Source organism: Chelonia mydas, chromosome 7, assembly GCF_015237465.2.
Source record: "Chelonia mydas isolate rCheMyd1 chromosome 7, rCheMyd1.pri.v2, whole genome shotgun sequence".
NCBI lineage: Eukaryota > Metazoa > Chordata > Testudines > Cheloniidae > Chelonia > Chelonia mydas.
Genome location: NC_057853.1, coordinates 22486941 through 22507395, shown reverse-complemented (window position 1 = coordinate 22507395; position 20455 = coordinate 22486941). Strand labels below are relative to the sequence as shown.

Here is a 20455-nt window from a genome sequence, read left to right as displayed (position 1 = left end):
GCAATGGTGGAAATGTTTAAGGGAACAAGTCTGCTGTAGCTAGAGACTTAGCTAGGTAGATAGCTGTGACCAAGGAATAATGCCGAGCTGGATGTACGTTGCAGTAGGCGAAAGTATGTAAACTTTTGTTACTGTAAATCAGCTGTAGATGGACTACTGTAATGTCTAATGTGCCAGTAATACAAGCTTTTGTATACCCAAAGCATGGAAAATGACTCAGCCCATAAAGCACATGTTCCAGTAATCACTGACTTAACAGGATTATAAAATGTCACATTTAACTGTTTACACTCAACATTCTCCTCCTACCTCTGGTTTGTGACAAACATGGAGTACTCAATTAATTGGAACATACTCAGAACTTTGGCACATGCTTTGCTGATGACATTACTAATTTCCCAATGGATCAGTTCCTAATATTGCTTTTGACACAGCTTGTAAAATACCCTTTCACTGCAAAGATTCTTTTCATAGATGACCAGGGCTGACATGCAGTTCTGGAATATGCTGAGAAAGAATTACTCATTTGAAATCACTGTGCTTAAGCTCTAGGTATTTTAAAAATACATAACTGCCTTACACTTAAGAAATAAATCAGTCCTTCAAGTTCCGTCTCCAAAACATATGAGATTCCAAGACCTTTCCCTCCTGCCTCTTTGAAATCAGTCCAGAAGGAATTGGATACATGGGGATTTGTATTACCTTGGAAATCTAAAGGTTATAAAAAGTAAATTATCCACCTTGCTTGAAGATAACAGATGAAGATTTCTGTAGCCAGCAAGGACTGCCGACTAAGTTGGATTGGAAGGATAAATGGGAGGATGGATAACTGAGCCTATGCAGGAAATAATCAAGCGTTCTTTTTGCACATTATGATAGAAGTTGCCTAGTTACAAACTGTACAGTTTGGTCCAAGTATTATAGTGAATTACATTTATATGTTCTACTTCAAACCGTTGCCACTGGGTGGGAATTGTGCAGTCCTGCTTTATAAAAAAATAGATACAGACACTTTTGAAGTTCACAGGGGACAAAAGCCTGAAATTCTTACTTGCTCAGAACTCAATGGGACAGCTTGCCTGAGTAAGAACTGAATAAATGACCACAGCACGTCCGGGGCCGGATTTCCAATTAGGCACAGTAGGCACGTGCCTACAGGCACTGGCGTTCTGGGGCTCCTTACCTCTCTAAAACTGTATGCGACACGAAGGTCAGTTGTAGGCAGGGGGGCAATGAAGATGCTGTGCCTAGGGACGTGTCGGGTATGCTTTAGCTCAACCAGAAGTTCTGGGCTTGATGCAGGAATCACTTGGTATAATTATATGACCCGTTTTCTAGAGGAAGTCAGACTGGATGATCAAAATGGTCCCTTCTCGCCTTGAATATATAGTAGGACTTGACACAATCCTGCACTGAGTGGGGTTGGGAGTGGGCAAGCAGAGCCTCTCTCTTAATTAACCTTGCTTGGTTCCTGCCTGAGCAGCTCCCTCACTCATAGCTGTGTTGGCTTTGCAGAACTATGGGCTAACAGGAGCAAAAAGTAGTAAAAACTTATTTAGTCGGAAGAGCCAGTAGAAATGGCGCTGAATACGCCCTGGCAGCAGATTGGCTGAGTAAGAAAGGGTCATTTTTACAGTCACTTCTCAGAACAGAACCACACTTTTAAACAGCAAAGCTTTGTGTCTGGTTATTAAATCAACAGGTTTCAATATTGAATTTGATTGGCAAAAAAACAAAATGCCTTAAATATTAGTGATTTCTTGGCATACAGCTTCTGGCCCTTTAAATGTAGCTTTCTCATGCCCTGAAAACTCAGCCTCTTTCATTGCACTATTCTTACTACTTCCTGGGCATCTACTCAGCTGGCACCCATTGCATTTTGATTTTAAGAATGAACCACTCATAAAGCTGACCCACTGAACTGCAAGTTCTGTCCTTTCAGAAACCCTTCAAGGCTGGGTACAGGCCTCTTAGAAGACGAAGAAGGAGAGGTTGGGTCAGTAACCTTCTGGCAACTCTAGCTCTTACCCATTGCATGTGACAGCTATTAGCTAGTGCGCACATTAATCCTTTTCCATGGCATTGTGGCCATGCAGCTATCTTTCATCCATAACAACTTCATTTTAAGTGAAAATTAATGTGGCATACGCGTGATAGAAAGTTGCTTATTATATTGCCTGTCAGTGGGACTTATGTGTCTCAATCCCTTAGGCACTTTTGAAAATTTCCACCTACATGTTAGTACTAGTGACAGGTCTCTGGGGAAGTTCAGATCCAGAGCTGGATTTTGCAGGTTGGGCCTATCTTTTACACTTTGTACATACGTAACAAGGTCAGCACCCACCTCTAATGAGCACCCCCTCTGGTTGGATTTGTCTGCATTCTTTCAGTTCTGGTTCCCCCTTTTGGTTCTCAGGTGGTTTTTTTCAGCGACTGAGTCCTCTGGCTGAGTCACACATGCTATCTGCATAAGAACCAGAACAGACCCCTTCTGGGGTATACTGTCCACCAGGGCCTATCTCAGTACCCCTCTGGTGATGTCTCTCTAGCCCTCCCTGGGCTCAGTCTTTAAGTAGTCCCAACCCTGGTATGGGGCCATATCGCCATGGCTTCCTCCTTGGAGACACTATCATCCTGTGGCCCTCCCCGGGCTCAGTCCCTACTTAGTCCCAGCAGCCAGCTAGGAGCTCCTTTATTGCTCCCCCAGTCCCTGCTAGCAAACTGTCTTTGGCTCAGTCCTAGCAGCCAACCAGGAGCTCTCTCGCTCCCCCAGTCCCTGCCAGCAGACTGTCTTTGGTCCTTTTGTTCTTCCAGCCAGGAACACCGTTCTTTCTCTTCCAGCTCCAAAAAGCAACTAACTGCTGCTCTGTTCTGCAGCTCCTTTTATATAGCCCTCCTGGCCCCTGATTGGCCATTCTAGTAGCCCCTGTGATTGGTTTCTTCCTCCCAACCACTCTAGGACACTTGGAGGACCTCTCCCACTCTTCCTTTTTGGGATGGCAGAACCCTGAGGCCTCCCGCGGGGACCTTTAGGCCTAGTCCAGTCCATCACAATATATCTATAGCATCTTCCATCTGAGGCTCTCAGAGTGCTCTACAGATCTCAATGCATTAATCCTTATAGCACTCCCAGGAGATAGGCAAGTACGCAATCCCCATTTTACACCTTGGGAGAGGGAGGCTGAGGCACAAAGAGGTGAATTGACCTGCCCAGGGTCACATAACAAGTCTGTAGCAGAGCAAAGAGTAAAACCCAGTACAAAACTGAATCCAGTCTGGTTCATAAATTACCAGATCCTGATGGGGGTGGGTGGGGGGGGGATGGGTTAGTAGTCCTGGTACAAAGCGTTTATGTTAACACACTTCTCAATCGTGTGTGACCTGAGCCTGCATTTGTGTATTTAGATTTAGGATCCCTGATTCATTATTCCAGTGAAGCTAAGGACTAACCCCATTGCAATCAGTGGAATTACAACAGCATAAAACTGGTGTGAGAGGTATCTCAAGCACAAAGTCTTTTAAAATTCTGTCTAGCCTGTCTGCGTTTCCAAAGTGCCCATCAGTCTGCCAGGTTTGGGGCAGCAGACCTTGCAGTCGGTTCTGCTGGGGCAGATCCCACCACCTTGGTGGGGAAATGGAGGAAGGGGGAGTTGGGGAAGACTTTGCGACAGGATCCTTGTGATCCCTTCTTCTGGGTTTACCCTGGAATGGGATGGGAAGGGAAGATTAGGCCTAGGAATTTTACTTTACAACGCCACGTAATTCACCTCAGACTTAAGCCCAGTGTCTCCTAAAAGATAATAGCCTTTAAACGAAATATCTGTTATTAAAATGTTAAATTTCAGAGATCTGCATGGAATCACTCTACTCATTCAGTCGCAGTGTCCAGAGAATCCTTCCACCGTTTGCTTCAGCTCTTTGCATTTTTTAGCAGATCAGTTGTGAGCTATTCCCATTGATGTTTCACATTTTCAAAAGATCCGATAAATCATACATTCCAAGCTGTTTCTCTGCATTATTTCATGCTGGCTCTAGATGGATTCCGGTGGAGCCTTTTGTATGGAAATCTATCTGTGCTGTGCAATTCTGTCTCAGCTCTATTCATTTATAACAACAACACTTTCTGGTATCGCTGAATAACCTACCAATGTTATTCTACTCTGGCGGTCATGTCTGCTGTAAAAATCTCATCCCAACACTATGTAGATGAAGGAATTGTTGCAATCTTGGGATCCAGTAAGATATTAGATCTGCAAACACTTACTCATGTGTAGTCCTATGAAAGAGAAACTGCTCATGTATGTAGAATGTTACAAGTGTAGTTTCAGGGCTTGGAGACATTTTCTGGTCCTAAAAGAATGCATACCGGTCCCACTAAAGTGTCTTTAGCCCTGTCTGGTCACAAGATAACAGATCTTACAATCACATCATTCTGCTTACAGTCTTGTTCTCCCTCGTGCTGCCCCCCCCCCCGACGCCATTCTAGTTAATATTGTAGTGGTCTCTATCTTGATAAATAAAATAATACAAGAAAGTATATCTCATGGCCCAACTGGACTTGAATCCCAATTTTCTAATGGTATGAAACATTTGTTTCTAGCCTTGGTGGAGGGTAGGGATCACAAGACACCAACCCCTTAAAACAATGCCAGTCTCTCAAGTAAAGCAGTTTCCTTGGCACTGATCCAGGACTGAATACGTTCCCTGCAAACTGCTCTCCTTTGGCACAGGGATCATAGTATCCTAGACTTGAGACCAGCATAATTTAAATTGCTGGCTAAAAGTAAGAAATAACATATTACAGGATGTGTAATTATAATGGTAAGTATACAAGTGTTCAAAGCGTTGAGAGCTGAGACCTACTTTTGCTGTGATGGCTACAAAAATATGCCAAATAAACATTAATTTATATATTTTAAAAAATTCTTTACCAAACATGTACCAGCTTTCTCTGAGTAATGGCATAATCTTACCACTACCATGCATTACGAACCTTATTCATCAAGGCACTTAAGCACGTGTCATCTCATTGATTTCATTGGACTACATCCATGCTTACAGTTTGGCATCAGGTTGGGTATCTTGCTGAACTGAGTCCAAAATGATGTTTAGTCACAAAGTTTAGCAACTACAGATCCCACATCCAGAGTCATTTGAAGCATCCAAAGCACCACAAAGATTCCTCTGGCTGAGTTCATGGAGCCTATGAAATTAACATGGTTCAGGCATAACTCAGTCTTCAGAAAAGCATTTCAAGCTGTGAGCACTGGCTTCTACCCCAGCCATGTCACTTCCAAATGATCTTGCCAGCAGAATTACAATTGGAGATGAAGGTACATTCTAAGACCAATTTCCTGTGAGGCCAACCCTGCAGTTGTTGCTTGCCAAGTCCATAGACACCGCAGTCCTACAAAGTGCTAAAGCCTGCAGTGTATCTGTATTAACTTTAAATGACACCAAAAAAGGAACGTTAAGATAAAAATTGAAAAGAGTTTCCTATTTGCTGTATTGTATTTCTTCCTTTTCACAAGCATTATGATTGGAGGGAGTCCACGGTGATTCCAGAGCCCATGCTCCAGCCTGCATCCGAACATCTACACCACAGTTTTACAGCCCCACAGCCCGAGCCCTGTGAACCTGAGTCAGCTGACACAGGCTAGCCATGGCTGTTTATCTGCTGTGTAGACATACCCTCAGGTGCATTTGAGAATTTTATCCATGATGCTTTGCAGACAAATAAAAGACAAGGTCCCTGCCATATGACATTTAAGGATCCAATTCCGGAACTGCTATATCCTAGTTCCGTTGCAGTCATTTGGGACTAAGAATTACTTGTGAGTAAAGGCTGCAGGATCGGGCCCTATACCCTTAATTTTGTGAAACATTGAACTCCCTCAATTTCCACATATTTCAGTAAGGTGCTCAGCACTTTAGCTGATCTCGTTCTAAGTCAGTGAGGCGGCATGGGTATGAATGAGAGCAAAATTTAGCCTCTAGTGTAATTGCAAGATAAAGTAGCAATTAATGTCTCCCTACAAGGCTCTCACTTTACCGGCTTGCTCACTTCACCAGAAATTGCATACCATGAAGGTCACCTGGTATGTTATTGGTATTTTAAATGACTTGTCATCTGAGAAACTACTTGTTGTGCCTGGAGACCATGGTGAGGGACACCTTGGAAATGCCAGATATAGACCGGCAAAAAATTCTCCTTTTTATTCCCTTACTTTGGTTTGGTGTTCGACTTGTAGACAAGCAAAGCAAGCAGGATCTAAAGAATGTGCATTAGTCATCTTGAGTTTGCTTCAGAATTCTCTCCCACCCCACACCCCTTGTTCTGAAGGCTTAAGATCTCTTAGCCTTTTCTAAGGGAAATGTTAACTCAAGGCATTACTACTGTATGACAGGTCATTTTGGAACACCTAGTGTGGCCTATCAAATGCTCTCTAACACCCAGGGCTAGGGATGCTACATTTCCTGGTCTTCTTGTTACTGATTAGCATTAATGAAATGTCAGGGTAACCTTATATAGATAGCTGTTAGAGAATCTACTCTTTGCTTCGTGAAGCCTGTCTAGTTCGAATGGATGGTCTGTCAAGTTGTCTAGCATTAGCAATTATTTTGCAAATCAGTGTTAATCAAAGAGATGGGGCAGTGATTACTACAGCATCTAGCATTGTCTCTAAGTTTAAATATAACTAAGATCAAAGCAGTTTCTTTGTGTGAATACATCCTTTACAGCTGTATCAAAAATCCTTGTGAAAATAGGGTTGAAGATTTCACTAAATGTAAATTGTTGTTACCATTTATTATTAGTTCATTTTAGGATTTTTTTAAATATACAGTAGTGAAAAACTTGAAGTAGCGGTCTCTGGTCTCTAGTGTGGTTACAGGTGTTCTGACAACAGATTACACCTTTAAATGAACACCTCAGATTTGAGATACTAAAATTTAATAGGGGTGAAAAAAGATCTACCAATCAGAGCAAACTTCTGGAGTTTCACTCGGCCATAATTATTTTTACAACAAAATCAACATTCTTTATAAATACTGTCCAGTAAAGACACAGGAAAATTTCTCCAAACTCAAACCATTATTTTCATTATTTGATGATATTCCTCTGAACATGTAAGAAATTTGTAAAATGTGAGTCCTTAGTGAGGAGCATTTGTATAGCACCTTTCACACAGCAGGATCCGAGAGTGGTTTACGCTCTGTGAGCCTAAGGTTGCTGTAACTGTTTAGGAATCACTTCACTCATCTCTGTAGTGCAGCTATTTCTGGATTGAAAATGGGTAAAAACATTGATATTGGGATCAAGTCCAGCATTCCCCAAACTTCAACTCAGATCCTGGGTTCTGGTTTGCGTTCATATTTTTGTTGAAATCCTGTAACCATTTAACATTGTGTGCAGCAATGTAAGTCAGAAAAACAATTTAAGTCAGAAAGTGTATAATAATATATCTGGGTGAAACTACAGAGAGAGGTCCTAACCTTGATTCCACTGAAGTCAATCGCAACACTTCCATTGATTTCCATAGGAGCAAAGTCCAGTCCAGAATGTAATTAGCCTGATAAAGGAGAGTTACAGAGACCCACCTACAATATTGACCTGTAGCTTCCCATTGTGGCAGCCTCGCGCTGAGCCAGGTGGAAAAGTACAATACATCCATCCAGTGTGCAGCTGGTTCACATATAACCAAAGGCCTGCCACCATCAAGCCCTCTGTTCGAGGTTCATGTGATGTTATTTCTTCTCCTGTGCTCCTAGGTCTTTATGGACAATCTGCTCCCTTCCTCATCATGGTACCATCAGTTAAATGCCACTCGGGCCCCACATTTACCTGGCTTGAATTTGTTGATGTCTGAGGTGCTTGTTGATAAAATGATGATGCTATTTTTACCCACAGCTCTGGTGCCTTTCTAGGCTGATTTCCAAGTTAATGCATTATACCTTGATGTTCCATTTAGGGCCCTTGTGTTTATCGCTCATGGTGCTGGGGAACACTGCGGCCGCTATGATGACTTAGCCCAGATGCTGACAGGACTTAACTTGTTTGTATTTGCTCATGACCATGGTGAGTATGATAAAAGAAATAGCATGTGACGTATAGCAGATCAGGGCTGTAAGCGAGGTAAATGGAGTTAAAACTGTTCAGCAGGAAGAAAAAAGAAAATAAATTTATTATAGACCAGCATAAAAGGAAATGGACTGATTAATGCATCATGTAGTACTGCCTGTCTAATCTAGCCTATCTACCAAATGGCCACGCAGGTTCCTTGGGTTTTCTCAGCCTTGTCCTTATGGAGCCACCATTTACACTATTTTTACCCTCTCCTTATGAGATTGTCACTGTTGCGCCTTGTCTCTGGTTGTGGTGGGGATTTTTGCCTCTCCCTCCTAGGGTCACCATAACTGCTGTCCTGAATTACCCCAAGTTGATGCTGAAATGGCAGTGTCACTCTCACTGAACCTGAAGGCCTTCCCTCAGGACACAAACAGACAAAGGGTCAGAGTGACCTCTTAGCAATCCCCATGAACTGGGACAGTCCAACGGTATTTTAAATGATTTGCTTCCTTGTCCTGCAGCAGTCCCCTCCTGCCTTTTCCTGCACTCACAGCTTGCCACTCTCCTGCCCCTTTAAGCCTTTGTTTTGTTTTTATCATTGCATAGAGCTGCCTCTGTGATAGATGCTATACAAACTAGCAAAATAAATAAATGGGATTGATCAGGGCAGTGGATGAGCGGTGAGGCCAAATTCAGAGGTGGGTGGTAGAAGTGGTATGAATCTATGCTGATGTAACTTGGGCCTGGTCTGCACCTAACGTTTAGGTTGTCCTAGCTACGTCACTCAGAGCTGTGAAGCATTCACAGTGTAGATACTGCTAGGTATCTTTGGCTTTTCTTGACTGAAATCAAGACCATAATTTGGCTTGTAGTCCCCGGCCCCTCTGACACACACTTATTGACATGTAAATTACATCACTGTACACTTTACCTCTGAATTTAGCCTGAGGTGTCTCACCAATCTGAACACTTCAGAGTTTAGGGAATTTGAGATCCAGCAGAGGCCCATCTGGTCTTCAGGAACAATGGCAAAACCTCAGTGAGACGCAACATCCCCATTCTCGTTTTAGATATGCACTTGAGACTCCCATTGAGTTTCAGTACTGGTGTCTCAGAGCAGAAATCGGCCCTAGGTTTCCTTAGGATAGAGATAGTCTGGTAGTCAAGTTAATTGTCATATTTTTACAAAGCTGTGATTGTATGAAGAGTGAATGAAACACCACATACAGGGTTGGCTTTAACAACAGGCAAACAGGCAGTTGGCCAGGACAGAAAAGTCTTTGCAGACAGTATGGGCCTGTTTCTCCTTTCACTTATGGAATTTTAACACCACTGTAACGCCATTCATTTCAATAGACTTCCTTTTGATTTACACCTGTATAAGTGAGGCTAGTCAGGCTTTATGTATGTAGTTATCCAGGTGGAAAGTGTTTCTTTTTCTCATGTGGCATAAAGTTGATGAGAAAGATCATATAGTGTGTTGAGCAGACGTCCTATTGTATGCCAGGCTGCCTCTGTAGCCACCCAGATTTCTGTTGTTATTCCACACAGGAGCTATGCAGAATTTTAGCACACACCTAAGCGATTTGTTTGAATGCCAGAGCTGTGAAGATCTGGGCACTCTGGACTGTGGAGGTGTTGTTGCTTTTTTGCTTTAGTTCCTTATGCTCCTCACAAGAAAACTTTTAACAAGATTGAAGTAGCAGATTTAAAAAATAATAATAAATGGGTTGGAAATGGAAACAGCAACAAGACACAGCACTTTATAGTGTAAATTTAATAGGGAGAGAATACCACATCTCGAGACAGAAAAGGAGCTTTGAAAGCAAAGGTACCTGTCAGGAGTTATTGCACTATATAAAGAGAAGCGTATTCACTCTGTGTCGCCTTGAATATCTTTTAGGCTAGAGAACGGCAAATATTCTTTTATGAACAGAGAACAATTCCTTTCGTTCCTTTTCTTACCTTCTTTGAATAGCAGGATCCAAATTAGAGCATCATTATTGACTTTGCAACTGGTAAAGATACTCAGCTCACTAACTGTTCTGAGAGAGGCCAAATTTTGTTGGTGAAAGAGACAAGCTTTCGAGCCACACCGAGCTTTTCAGAAAAGTAAACCCAGAAACTTTGCCATAACATTTTCCATCCATAACAAACAGGTTTGTCACATAAAGGACCACAAAAGTCAGATACTGGAGACAATGTAGAAAACCTTTCTATATTACAAAGGAACTCTTTGTTTTTCCTTTTCCTTCAGAAGAGCTCTGTGTAGCTCAAAAGCTTGTCTCTTTCACCTACAGAAGTTAATATCACCAATAAAAGATATTACCTCACCCACCCTGTCTCTTTAATATGGCTACAACAACACTGCAAGAAACTGTTCTGAATCAGGTTATATTATTTGGGCATACTCTCCAATAGAAAGAAAAGGAGGACTTGTGGCACCTTAGAGACTAACAAATTTATTAGAGCATAAGCTTTCATGAGCGAAATAAATTTGTTAGTCTCTAAGGTGCCACAAGTACTCCTTTTCTTTTTGCGGATACAGACTAACACGGCTGCTACTCTGAAACATGTCCAATAGAAGTTTCCAAACACAGTAACAGACTGCCTTAAATGGCAAAAATTTCCCTTATTGGAAATTTTCCCAAACTGATGATAACTTAATGCCACAAGAATGCTTAATTCTCCATTACATCTCCCAAAATAGTCAGTCAAACATTACTTTGTTTTGTGCTGAGCCCATGATAAACCATGAGAGCATCTGGCAGAGGAAAAAACGAAGAGTTCCTTTGTAATATAGAAAGATTTTCTCCATTGTCTCCAGTGTCTGGCTTTTGTGGTCCTTTATGTGATAAACCTGTTTGTTATGGATGGAAAATGTTATGGCAAAGTTCCTGGGTTCACTCAGGGCATCGCAACATGGGGCAGTGTTAAGGTTGTTTGGATGACCTTGCTATGCATTTCTAGATGTTCATAACATTTGGGTTTCTTTGAAATTTAACCTCAATTCTGAATTTCCTGAATTCATAGTGGCTGGGTTTGGGGGTTTTTTTTTATAATTGTTGTTTTTGTTTTTTAATAACTTCAACATTCTTGTAAGGTTTTTAACCCTTACATTACTGATTTGTACTCTCAACCTTCCCTCTCACTTCATGAAGTTATTTTCCAAGTACTGAATGTTTTCTGTGTTGCCGTCAGTTTAATTTAAAAAGAGGAAACCTATCTTTTTGTGAAGCTCTGATGATAGTAAAAAAAAAGAGAACATGTTTACATTGGTTGCTCTGGAAGGTCTTTGATTTATTGGGGACACACTGAGGAATCACTCATCAGCAACAAATTTATGTTGGAGATTCAGCCAAGTTCTGGTGATGTTATGTTTTCTGTGGATTGGGGAGATTGCTACCTGTTTTGGACACATCCTTTAGTTAGGATGTCTTAGGATGGGGATCTATGAAGCTAAGAGCCAAAGAAAATGAAAATGAGGGATAGAGAACCTGGCTTCATTTTCACATGCAAAGTGCTTTCATTTATTAAAGTTTGAAGTGTTCCATCCACCCTCATTAGAATCATAGAATATCAGAGTTGGAAGGGACCTCTGTAGGTCATCTAGTCCAGCCCCCTGCCCAGAGCAGGACCAATCCCCAACTAAATCATCCCAGACAGGGCTTTGTCAAGCCTGACCTTAAAAACTTCTAAGGAAGGGGATTCCACCACCTCCCTAGGTAATGCATTCCAGTGTTTCACCACCCTCCTGGTGAAAAAGTTTTTCCTAATATCCAACCTAAATCTCCCCCACTGCAACTTGAGACCATTATTCCTTGTCCTGTCATCTGCTGTCACTGAGAATAGTCTAGATCCATCCTCTTTGGATCCACCTTTCAGGTAGTTAAAAGCAGCTATCAAATCCCCCCTCATTCTTCTCTTCCATAGACTAAACAATCCCAGTTCCCTCAGCCTCTCCTCATAAATCATGTGTTCCAGACCTCTAATCATTTTGTTGCCCTTCGCTGGACTCGCTCCAATTTGTCCATTGTAGACCCTCTCCTGTTTTGTCTGTTGTGGTGAGTTTTATATTTACTTTGATTGCGTTACATGACCAGAGCCTAAAAGGACCACTATTTCACTTTTATAGGTGGGTATCAACTAATAGCAGTTACTAAGGTATTTAGATTTTTGTAGATAGCAATCAGAATCTTGTATTTACCTCTCTCTTATCCCTTTGCAGGACATGTTGCAATATTTTTTCCCTTTTACATGGACTTGCTAGTGCTCCTTATGAGTGTAACATAAGTGGCTGTCATTGCGGGGGAAGGATGAAATAATCTGACCCCTTTTCCCATCCCCACTATGGGGAGGTTCCTAGCCACTTAGTTTGCTTAAGCACAGTGCCAGTATGAAGTCCCTCAGCGCATCTCATCTGTGCAGGTATGTTCAGAGCTCCCATAAAGTCTACCCTTTCTGAGGCACAGAATGTGTAGACACCTCCCAGTCTTTCACCCTGCTTTGAAACTTAGAGGACCACCAGGTGAATTTCATGCTCTAAATGATCTGTAAAGTCAGATCAGAATGAAGGGAAAGATGGTGCTCTTGTAGCTTATATAGATTATTTAGGTGTTCCTAACTGAAGTACCCTGCTGCTACTTTGTATGTGGTTTGCTTTCGTGGTCAGTTGGAAGTCCCCTCAGACAGAGATCCACTAATGCTTATGCTTTCCATTCATTTTCTCACCAGATTCCATACTCGATAAAACCCTTACTTTAAAAAGAAGAAACCAGCTGGAGCTACAGATTTAAAAATGCATCAAATGTTTGGGATTTTTTAGCAGGGTCGCTATTTTGTTCTTGCAACTGTTAAAAGACCATTGTTGGTGAGAACAGAAGTCTTCTATTTATTCATAGCACTGGGAAGGATTGATCTATAAGGAAAGCTATAAGCAAAGGTTAAAAGGACTAAATATGTACAGGCTGGGGGTGGGGGTAAATGATTGAGTGTCAGCATTAATAAGAGCAAGGATTAGGGTGGTTCTGCATGTGAGAAGCACCAGCTCATGTAATAAAAGGAAAGGAAAATGTCTGGCTAGCAACATTCCCTAATAATAAGGTCAATCAGACTCCAGTATAGTCCCACAGGGGGATGGTGGAAGCCTTGGCAGGAGTTTAAGTTGGTTTGGACAAAGCACTCTGTAATGTTCTGCAAGGAACAATCTTGCTATGGTTGTGGGTGAGCTCAGTGAGTCCTAATGGTCTATTCTGTCTCTGATTTCTGTGACTCAAAGACTGCTCGGTAGAATAAAAACAATATTGGCTTCTCTGCAGCAGGAACTTAAATTGCCATGAGGCACAGTCCCATATTCCCTCTGACAGTAACTACTATAAGATTTTTTTATGGGAGGCTGTGTGAACTCCAGAATGTTACTTGGACATTGCTTGGGGGGAAATGTCTTTGTGATCCCAGCTGGGAACAGCTTGTGCCCAGAACTGTTAGGATTCCTTGTGCCCAGTGATTTGATTCTCGACAGCACACCATGGAGGGCAACATTGGTGGTGGGCCGAGAGGGGGGACAAGGTCTCCAATTATGCAAATCAAGTGGTCTTAACACCATGAACAAGTGGCATCAAAGGACTGCAGAACTTGTGTCCTGATCTTGGCTTGCATTTCCCGGCTATCTCCATGCATTCCATCTGTAAACAGTCTAGCTATATACGGGTGAAGTTAATTTCACACCCTGGTATCTTTCCTTTAATAACTTTACTAATGATTTGATTCTGGAAGGTCTCCAATTCTCCAGAGTCACAGAACTCATTCTCCTTTGTCAGATAGGGTCTATGGCTGGGTCATTTTCTCCTTACTCTCTTACTTTGAGTTGCTGTCTGCTCAGTCCAGTAAGGGAAAAGTCTTCAGAGCTTCAGGTTAGACTTTGCAGTACAGTCCCTGCAGGGAGAAATAATCTTTATTCTTCAAATTACCTAGGCTTGACCTGTCTCTAAATATTTTATGATCACTGGATCATTTGGGTTGAAAGGGGCTGCTAATGGGTTATTAGTCCAGCCCCCGGGATCAAGGCAGGATGGATTTATGAAGCCATAAATGTAAATCGTAGTTCTTATAGCTATAAGAACTACAGCGTAGAAAGCCCCTGATCAGAGCAATGGTAATCGGAATATTACCTCAGCTGCAAAAGCTCTTTGATAATATTTTAAATCTCTAGCCATGTTATTTATTATATAGGAGCCATGCAGCAATCCCTGGAATTCACCACTGCATCTTATCCATCCCCCTCCTTGTAAGTAAAGGAAAGACAGCCAGAAACATTGCTGCACTCTTGAGAGGGAGGCAATGTTGTCTACTGGCTGGGGCATAGGATAGGTAGTCATCCCTGGTTTCATTCCAGTTCAGCCACTGATTCACAGTGCAAGTGTAACTTCCTTGAGCCTCACTTTCTCCATCTGTAAGATTAAGATAACAATACTGACCTGTCTCACTGCGGGGGATTGTGGGTGATATTTAACATACGTAAAGCACTTAGAAATCATGGGACGAAAGGTAAACGTGCAAAGCATTATTATCGCATGGCTCTAGACTAGATATTACAATAGCTAATGCCATTTCTGGTTTGGAGAGCTAGAGACAAAGGGCCCCTCGGTAATAATGTAGACCAAAATCCCCTGCCATTTGCCAACTCTCACTTATGGGAACTCAAGCTGGGAAAGTTTATCAAAGCTCTGATACCCCTAGAGCTTGGCTGAAAAACTCTCAGGCACACATCTTGCCTAGCATGTGGCAAAACCAGCACCTCCACCCATGGTCCCTCCCACCCAGTAGGGTTTCAAGTGCTATGTAGAATCCCCAATAAGCAGTTCTTGAAACTGCAAGAGCAAGTGGACCCCTAGAGCAGCTCCGCTGATGCTGATTATTGGATTCCTCCCTCCCCGGCCTGTGTGGAAGCTCTGGGTCTAGTCAAGTGAATGAGGATGGTGGGAGGGTGAGGAGTTGTCTCTAACTGATTTTGATTCCAGTAGAACCTCAGAGTTATGAACACCAGAGTTACGAACTGACCAGTCTACCACCCACCTCATTTGGAACCTGAAATATGCAATCAGGCTGCAGCAGAGACCAAAAAAAAAAAAAAAAAGGCAAATACAGTACAGTACTATATTAAATGTAAACTACTAAAAAAATAAAGGGAAAGTTTAAAAAAAAAAGATTTGACAAGGTAAGGAAACTGTTTCTGTGCTTGTTTTGTTTACATTAAGATGGTTAAAAGCAGCATTTTTCTTCTGCATAGTAAAGTTTCAAAGCTGAATTAAGTCAACGTTCAGCTGTAAACTTTTGAAAGAACCAAAACGTTTTATTCAGCGCTACGAATATATCTGAGTTACGAACAACGCCCATTCCCAAGTTGTTCGTAATGCTGAGGTTCTACTGTATTTTAATATTAATTTTAAAAGTCTGACTTTAAAGTAGAGAATTGATCATGTCGGAGGTATAAGGACATCCTTTTCTCAGGACATAGTAGCAGCAGCTGACAAAATTGGAAAAAAAAAACGTTAAATTAACCACAGATGATTTTGGAAGCCAGTTGCTTACAGCTGATAAGCTCCAGTCAGAATGAAACCTGTCATGCCTATCTCCAGCAGCTCAGGTAAGTGGGGAACTGGGTCTGTAGTACTGTGTTGCTGAACAGAAGGGGCAACTTGATAAGAAAGACAGTTTAGTTGTAGCCGTGATGGCTTGTCTCTCTCACCAACAGAAGTTGGTCCAATAAAAGATATTACCTCACCCACCTTGTCTCGCTAAGAAAGTACAGAACATTCAAACAGAGCTCCCTTATGTTATATGGAAAATACGATTTATTCTGCTAGATGACCCAAACTTACCATGAGCCTGACAAGCCTTTTCTCTTGAGTCCAGACTTTTGATTGGACACTGCATTCTTTCTTGCTTCCTCCTTTAAATTGCTGAGTGGTATTGTGCACTGATAGTTACCATGGTTCACCCCTGAGGTGGCTGTACCTCACTGGTAGATGAAGTGGACCCTCTACATCCCTTATAATGGAGTAGAATTTAATTTTATATTTAAAATGCCAACACCACTTCGTGAGTGTGTGGCAAAGGCATTTAATCTCTGTGCCTCCATGAATTCGTCTGTAAAAGGCTTGTGGGGGTTATTAAATATGTATAAAATTTGACGTCCTTACACACAAGCTTTCTTCTAAGTGCAGAGTATTATTTTTATTGCTAAGGGGGCAAAATGACCCCATGACTCCCAAGCACAATTTAGAATGGGCTTTTCTGTTACATTCAGCAACTTTGTACATATGTAATTATTTTTAAATAGCAGAGATGGTCCCAAACAGCCCTCGGATGCCATGAGAGCTCAGACTTTAGCATTATGTTTCAGTTGGCCCAAACCAGGGCCACACTGGCAATTTATCAGGAGTCCAAGGCCACCCCTAGTGCCCAATTCTCATCGACTTCAAGGCCTTTTATTTGAATGAAGTGGAGCATATGGCAGCCACCTTCCTCTTTAATTCAGTGGTTCAGCCCATAGAGCCCACAGGTCCCAGCATGCATTGGGTCCATCTTTTGTGGACATGGAGGTAGCCTCTCCCTGTTGTACTTTTATTAAAGAGGAGGTCATCTGCAGGTCACGTTCTAGAACTGCATAGCCATCTTCTTTTGGAGTACAGTCATCTCAATAGTGAATCTGTCTTTTAGCATGAGCAGTGTATAAGATCTGAATATGACCTATCAGGATCATAAAATGCAAATTCCCTGCCTACATAGGATTGAGCCCCACAGTATATTTTACAGTGCTTCCATTTGAAGAAGGTTACTGTAACACAGAAGGAAAATACTTGATGAGTCATGAAAGCAAATACCTACAGCATTTCTCATGCTGGAAGAGACCACATATTAATACAGAGAAATGCAACTGTAATTTTTATTTTTGGCTCAACCCGTTGTGAAGTACGATGCAACAACATTGTCATACCAGGAAGCAGTTGGACCACACTGAACTAAAAACAGACAATGAGACAGCATATAGCTGACAGTGTGGCACAAGCTGTAGTGGAATGCTTACCTTAAAGCATCCAGATATGGAGCATAGGCATGGATTTACTCAGCATGTTTTCCCCCTCGTTACTGTAGGAAGTGCAGTGAGGATTCAACTTTCAGTCTCCTGTCCAGCTATTAGACTCAGGGAGTCTGATTCTCCTCTTACACTGGTGTAAAACTAGGATAACTCCATGGACTTCAGTGTAGTTACTCCAGAATTACACAGGTGTAAATGAGAGGAGAATCAGTCCCAGGGACTGTTTTTCAGTCAGGAAAGATGGAAAATTGCACACCAAGGTTGCATGTAGAGTTGCCACAAATACACATTCAACCAAGGGAGTGGAACATGTCATTAGACATGTCAATTAAACATTAACATGTTCTTTTTTAAAAAATCAGGAACAAATTTAGACATACTGTCAGATCTGGCTGGCCTGCCCCGTTTTTCGTAGTTAATTTACTCTCAATAATGAACAGAGGAAGAAGTGTCACTGGATTGTTCTGTGAGGTGATGTATTTTCTCAACGGCTGCTCCCTGGACATAATCACCTTGCTGTTGGCGCTCACACAAGGACGGCCCAAGACCATAATACCAGATACTATTTAAAAACGGGAAACAACAAACAGAAGAAACAAAGCACTGTCTCGTTAAGGCACATACCTTTTACCAGAGAGCCCATGACTGCTGGCTAACTTACAGAGCATACTTCTCAACCTGCCATTGCCCCAGTAGGGGGCTCACTGCATGACAAAGATCCAGAATGAGGAACACCAAAACATTATTCATGCCAGACATTCAAAGGGATTCCATCTTTCTGTGTAAATAACTCCCTTCAACCCCAGCCCCATGATTCTTTTCATCTGAGGTGAATAACTATCAATCATAAGAGTAAGGGGATACCAGATTTGTATGGAACACAGGCAACTTTGGCCAAAGGTGAGAGAGCACTGTCAGACCCAGGCAGGCTCGCTCCGGTGAGAGGTAAGCAAAATAAAAGGGAAATAAACAGTTGTAACTTAAAGTCTCTAGTGAGGAGTACAGTCAAAGGCATGTTTCTGTGGTCTTCATGCCTTCTGGTGAAGGAGTCATCTAGGAGTCTCCTAGCCCTGCTCCCTCCTTCCCCTAGGACACTTCCTTCTCATTTACGGGTTTCAGAGTAGCAGCCGTGTTAGTCTGTATTCGCAAAAAGAAAAGGAGTACTTGTGGCACCTTAGAGACTAACCAATTTATCTGAGCATAAGCTTTCGTGAGCTACAGCTCACTTCATCGGATGCACCATGCTTATGCCCAAATAAATTGGTTAGTCTCTAAGGTGCCACAAGTAATCCTTTTCTTTTTCTCATTTACGGAACTGCTTTGATGAACCAGATGGGAGTCCTCTCTTTCCTGCTGGAGCAAATTCCCTGTTTCGTTCCCTTGGGAGGCAGTTGACTCTATCCCTGCCTGACACAGTGCGTGGGTACATACATCCCAGCATTGTTCTCACAGGCTCAGACTCAGGCAGGTCATGATTCTCAGACCCGCAGGGCTAAGCCTGAAAAAGGGCAGAAGCTCCATTCCCTGCTATTATACCACGTGTGCAGTCAGGAATTGTTCATTGAGCAGTGTGCCAGGAGGAACTGCCATGACACTACTCATCATGCTCCTAATCCTCAAGTGGAGATTTGCAGGTTACAAAACAGAACACTTGACAGCAGCAAAGGATGCTTGATTTTCTTTTCCAGTGGTTGATTTAATGCAGCCTTCTCCCCTGCCCTGAACTGCAATGCTACCTTGAGAGTGATACAAATCAAAGGCCAGATTCTGATCCCAGTTACTCTGGTGTAAATCCAGAGTAACTCCAGTGAAGTCACTGAGTCTGATTCAACCTCTCTTACACAGGCTTTACACCAGTGTAACTCTATTGATTTCAGTAGACTTGAGATCAGATTCTGAGTCCAAATATGGGAACCCCATGTATGTAAATATAGGAGAACCTCAGAGTTACAAAACATCAGAGTCATGGACTGATTAGTCAAGCATATACCACATTTGGAACCAGAAGTACACAATCGGGTAGTAACAGAGACCAATAAATAAAAAAGCAAATACAGTACCGTGCTGTGTTAAACATAAACTACTAAAAAAATAAAGGGAAAGCAGCATTTTTCTTCTACATAGTAAAGTTTCAAAGCTATATTAAGTCAATGTTCAGTTGTAAACTTTTGAAAGAACACCCATAACATTTTGTTCAGAGTGAGTTATGAACAACCCCCATTCCTGAGGTGATCGTCATAGGTGCCGACTTCCACTGTTCCCAGTAGGTGCTCGACCCCCCACCGTTCCTGGCCCCGCCCCTGCACCACCACCGCCCTCATTCCACCCCTTCCAATCCCCATTCCACCCCTTTCCCCCAAGTCCCCACCCCTGCCCCGCCTCCTCCCCTGAGCGCACCATGTCCCAGCTCCTCCCCGCTCCCTCCCGGAAAGTCCTAAGCACCGCTTGGCGGCAGGAAGTACTGGGAGGTAGGCGGAGGAGCAGGGACGCAGCACGCTCGGGTGGGGGGGGGGGGAAGAGGACATGGGGAGGGGGGAGCTTGGCTGCCGGTGTGTGCAGAGCACCCACTAATTTTTCCCTGTGGGTGCTCCAGCCCTGGAGCACCCACAGAGTTGGCGCCTATGGTGATCATAACCCTGAGGTGCTACTGTACACTGGCTATGACTCTCCTCTCATGTACAACTATATGAGTTAGGTGAACCTACCACTGAAGACATTGCAGATACACCCACACAAAACTCATGTAAGTGAGAGGAGAAGCAGTTCCATTTAATTTTACAAGTTGTTGGTTCAGGGAACCTCAACTATGTTGGCTCAAAGAGCTGTGCAAGTGCCACAGTGTTGTGTTCTGGAGGTACCTCTTCAAGATGTAAATCAATTCCCATAGCAAATGCCAAATTATGCTTTCATGTGCACTGTTACATATCCAGAATAACTCCACCAAAGCGTCCCAGAGGGTAGATTTTGGCCCATAATTTGTAACCGTTCCATATTTAACATTAGCAAAGTACAGTTGACAGCCCCTTGTCATTACATTTTCAACAGCTCCTGCCCCGCCCCAAAATAAAACTGCACTGCTAGCTTCAGGAATTCATCCGCATGCTCCCATTAGAAGATGGAAAGACAAGAGCCAGATGTTTCTGTTACTGGAGCTGCAGATGAAGGAGCAGATGATTTAACGTCACTAATCATGTCTGCTTCCCTAGTTTACTCTGCAGATGTCAGGTTTGCCATAAATATCAGTCTAAGGGCTGGTGTGAATCGGTGTACCTGCATTGACTCCCGTG

At 42.6% G+C, this 20455-nt stretch overlaps 1 protein-coding gene and 2 long non-coding RNA genes across 8 annotated transcripts in view; 2 read left to right on the top strand and 1 right to left on the bottom strand.

Annotated features, from left to right (window-relative positions):
* MGLL (monoglyceride lipase) overlaps positions 1–20455 on the top strand; it is an 82930-nt gene that overhangs the window by 15163 nt on the left and 47312 nt on the right. For 5 of the 6 annotated variants that reach the window (XM_037904064.2, XM_037904068.2, XM_007059975.4 and 2 more), the window contains exon 3: positions 7971–8077. The exons of the other annotated variant lie outside the window; for it this stretch is intronic. In XM_037904064.2, the coding sequence (XP_037759992.1) occupies positions 7971–8077 (107 nt within the window). The remainder of the gene's footprint in view (positions 1–7970; positions 8078–20455) is intronic. 6 annotated transcript variants of the gene reach the window in all.
* Positions 6941–9847, bottom strand: LOC122466521. The gene is made up of 2 exons (XR_006292118.1): positions 9000–9847; positions 6941–8150 (listed from the first exon to the last, which is right to left on the bottom strand). It is a non-coding gene; the product is annotated as an uncharacterized LOC122466521 (long non-coding RNA).
* On the top strand, positions 11994–12851 carry LOC122466522. Its single transcript, XR_006292119.1, has 2 exons — positions 11994–12496; positions 12803–12851. It is a non-coding gene; the product is annotated as an uncharacterized LOC122466522 (long non-coding RNA).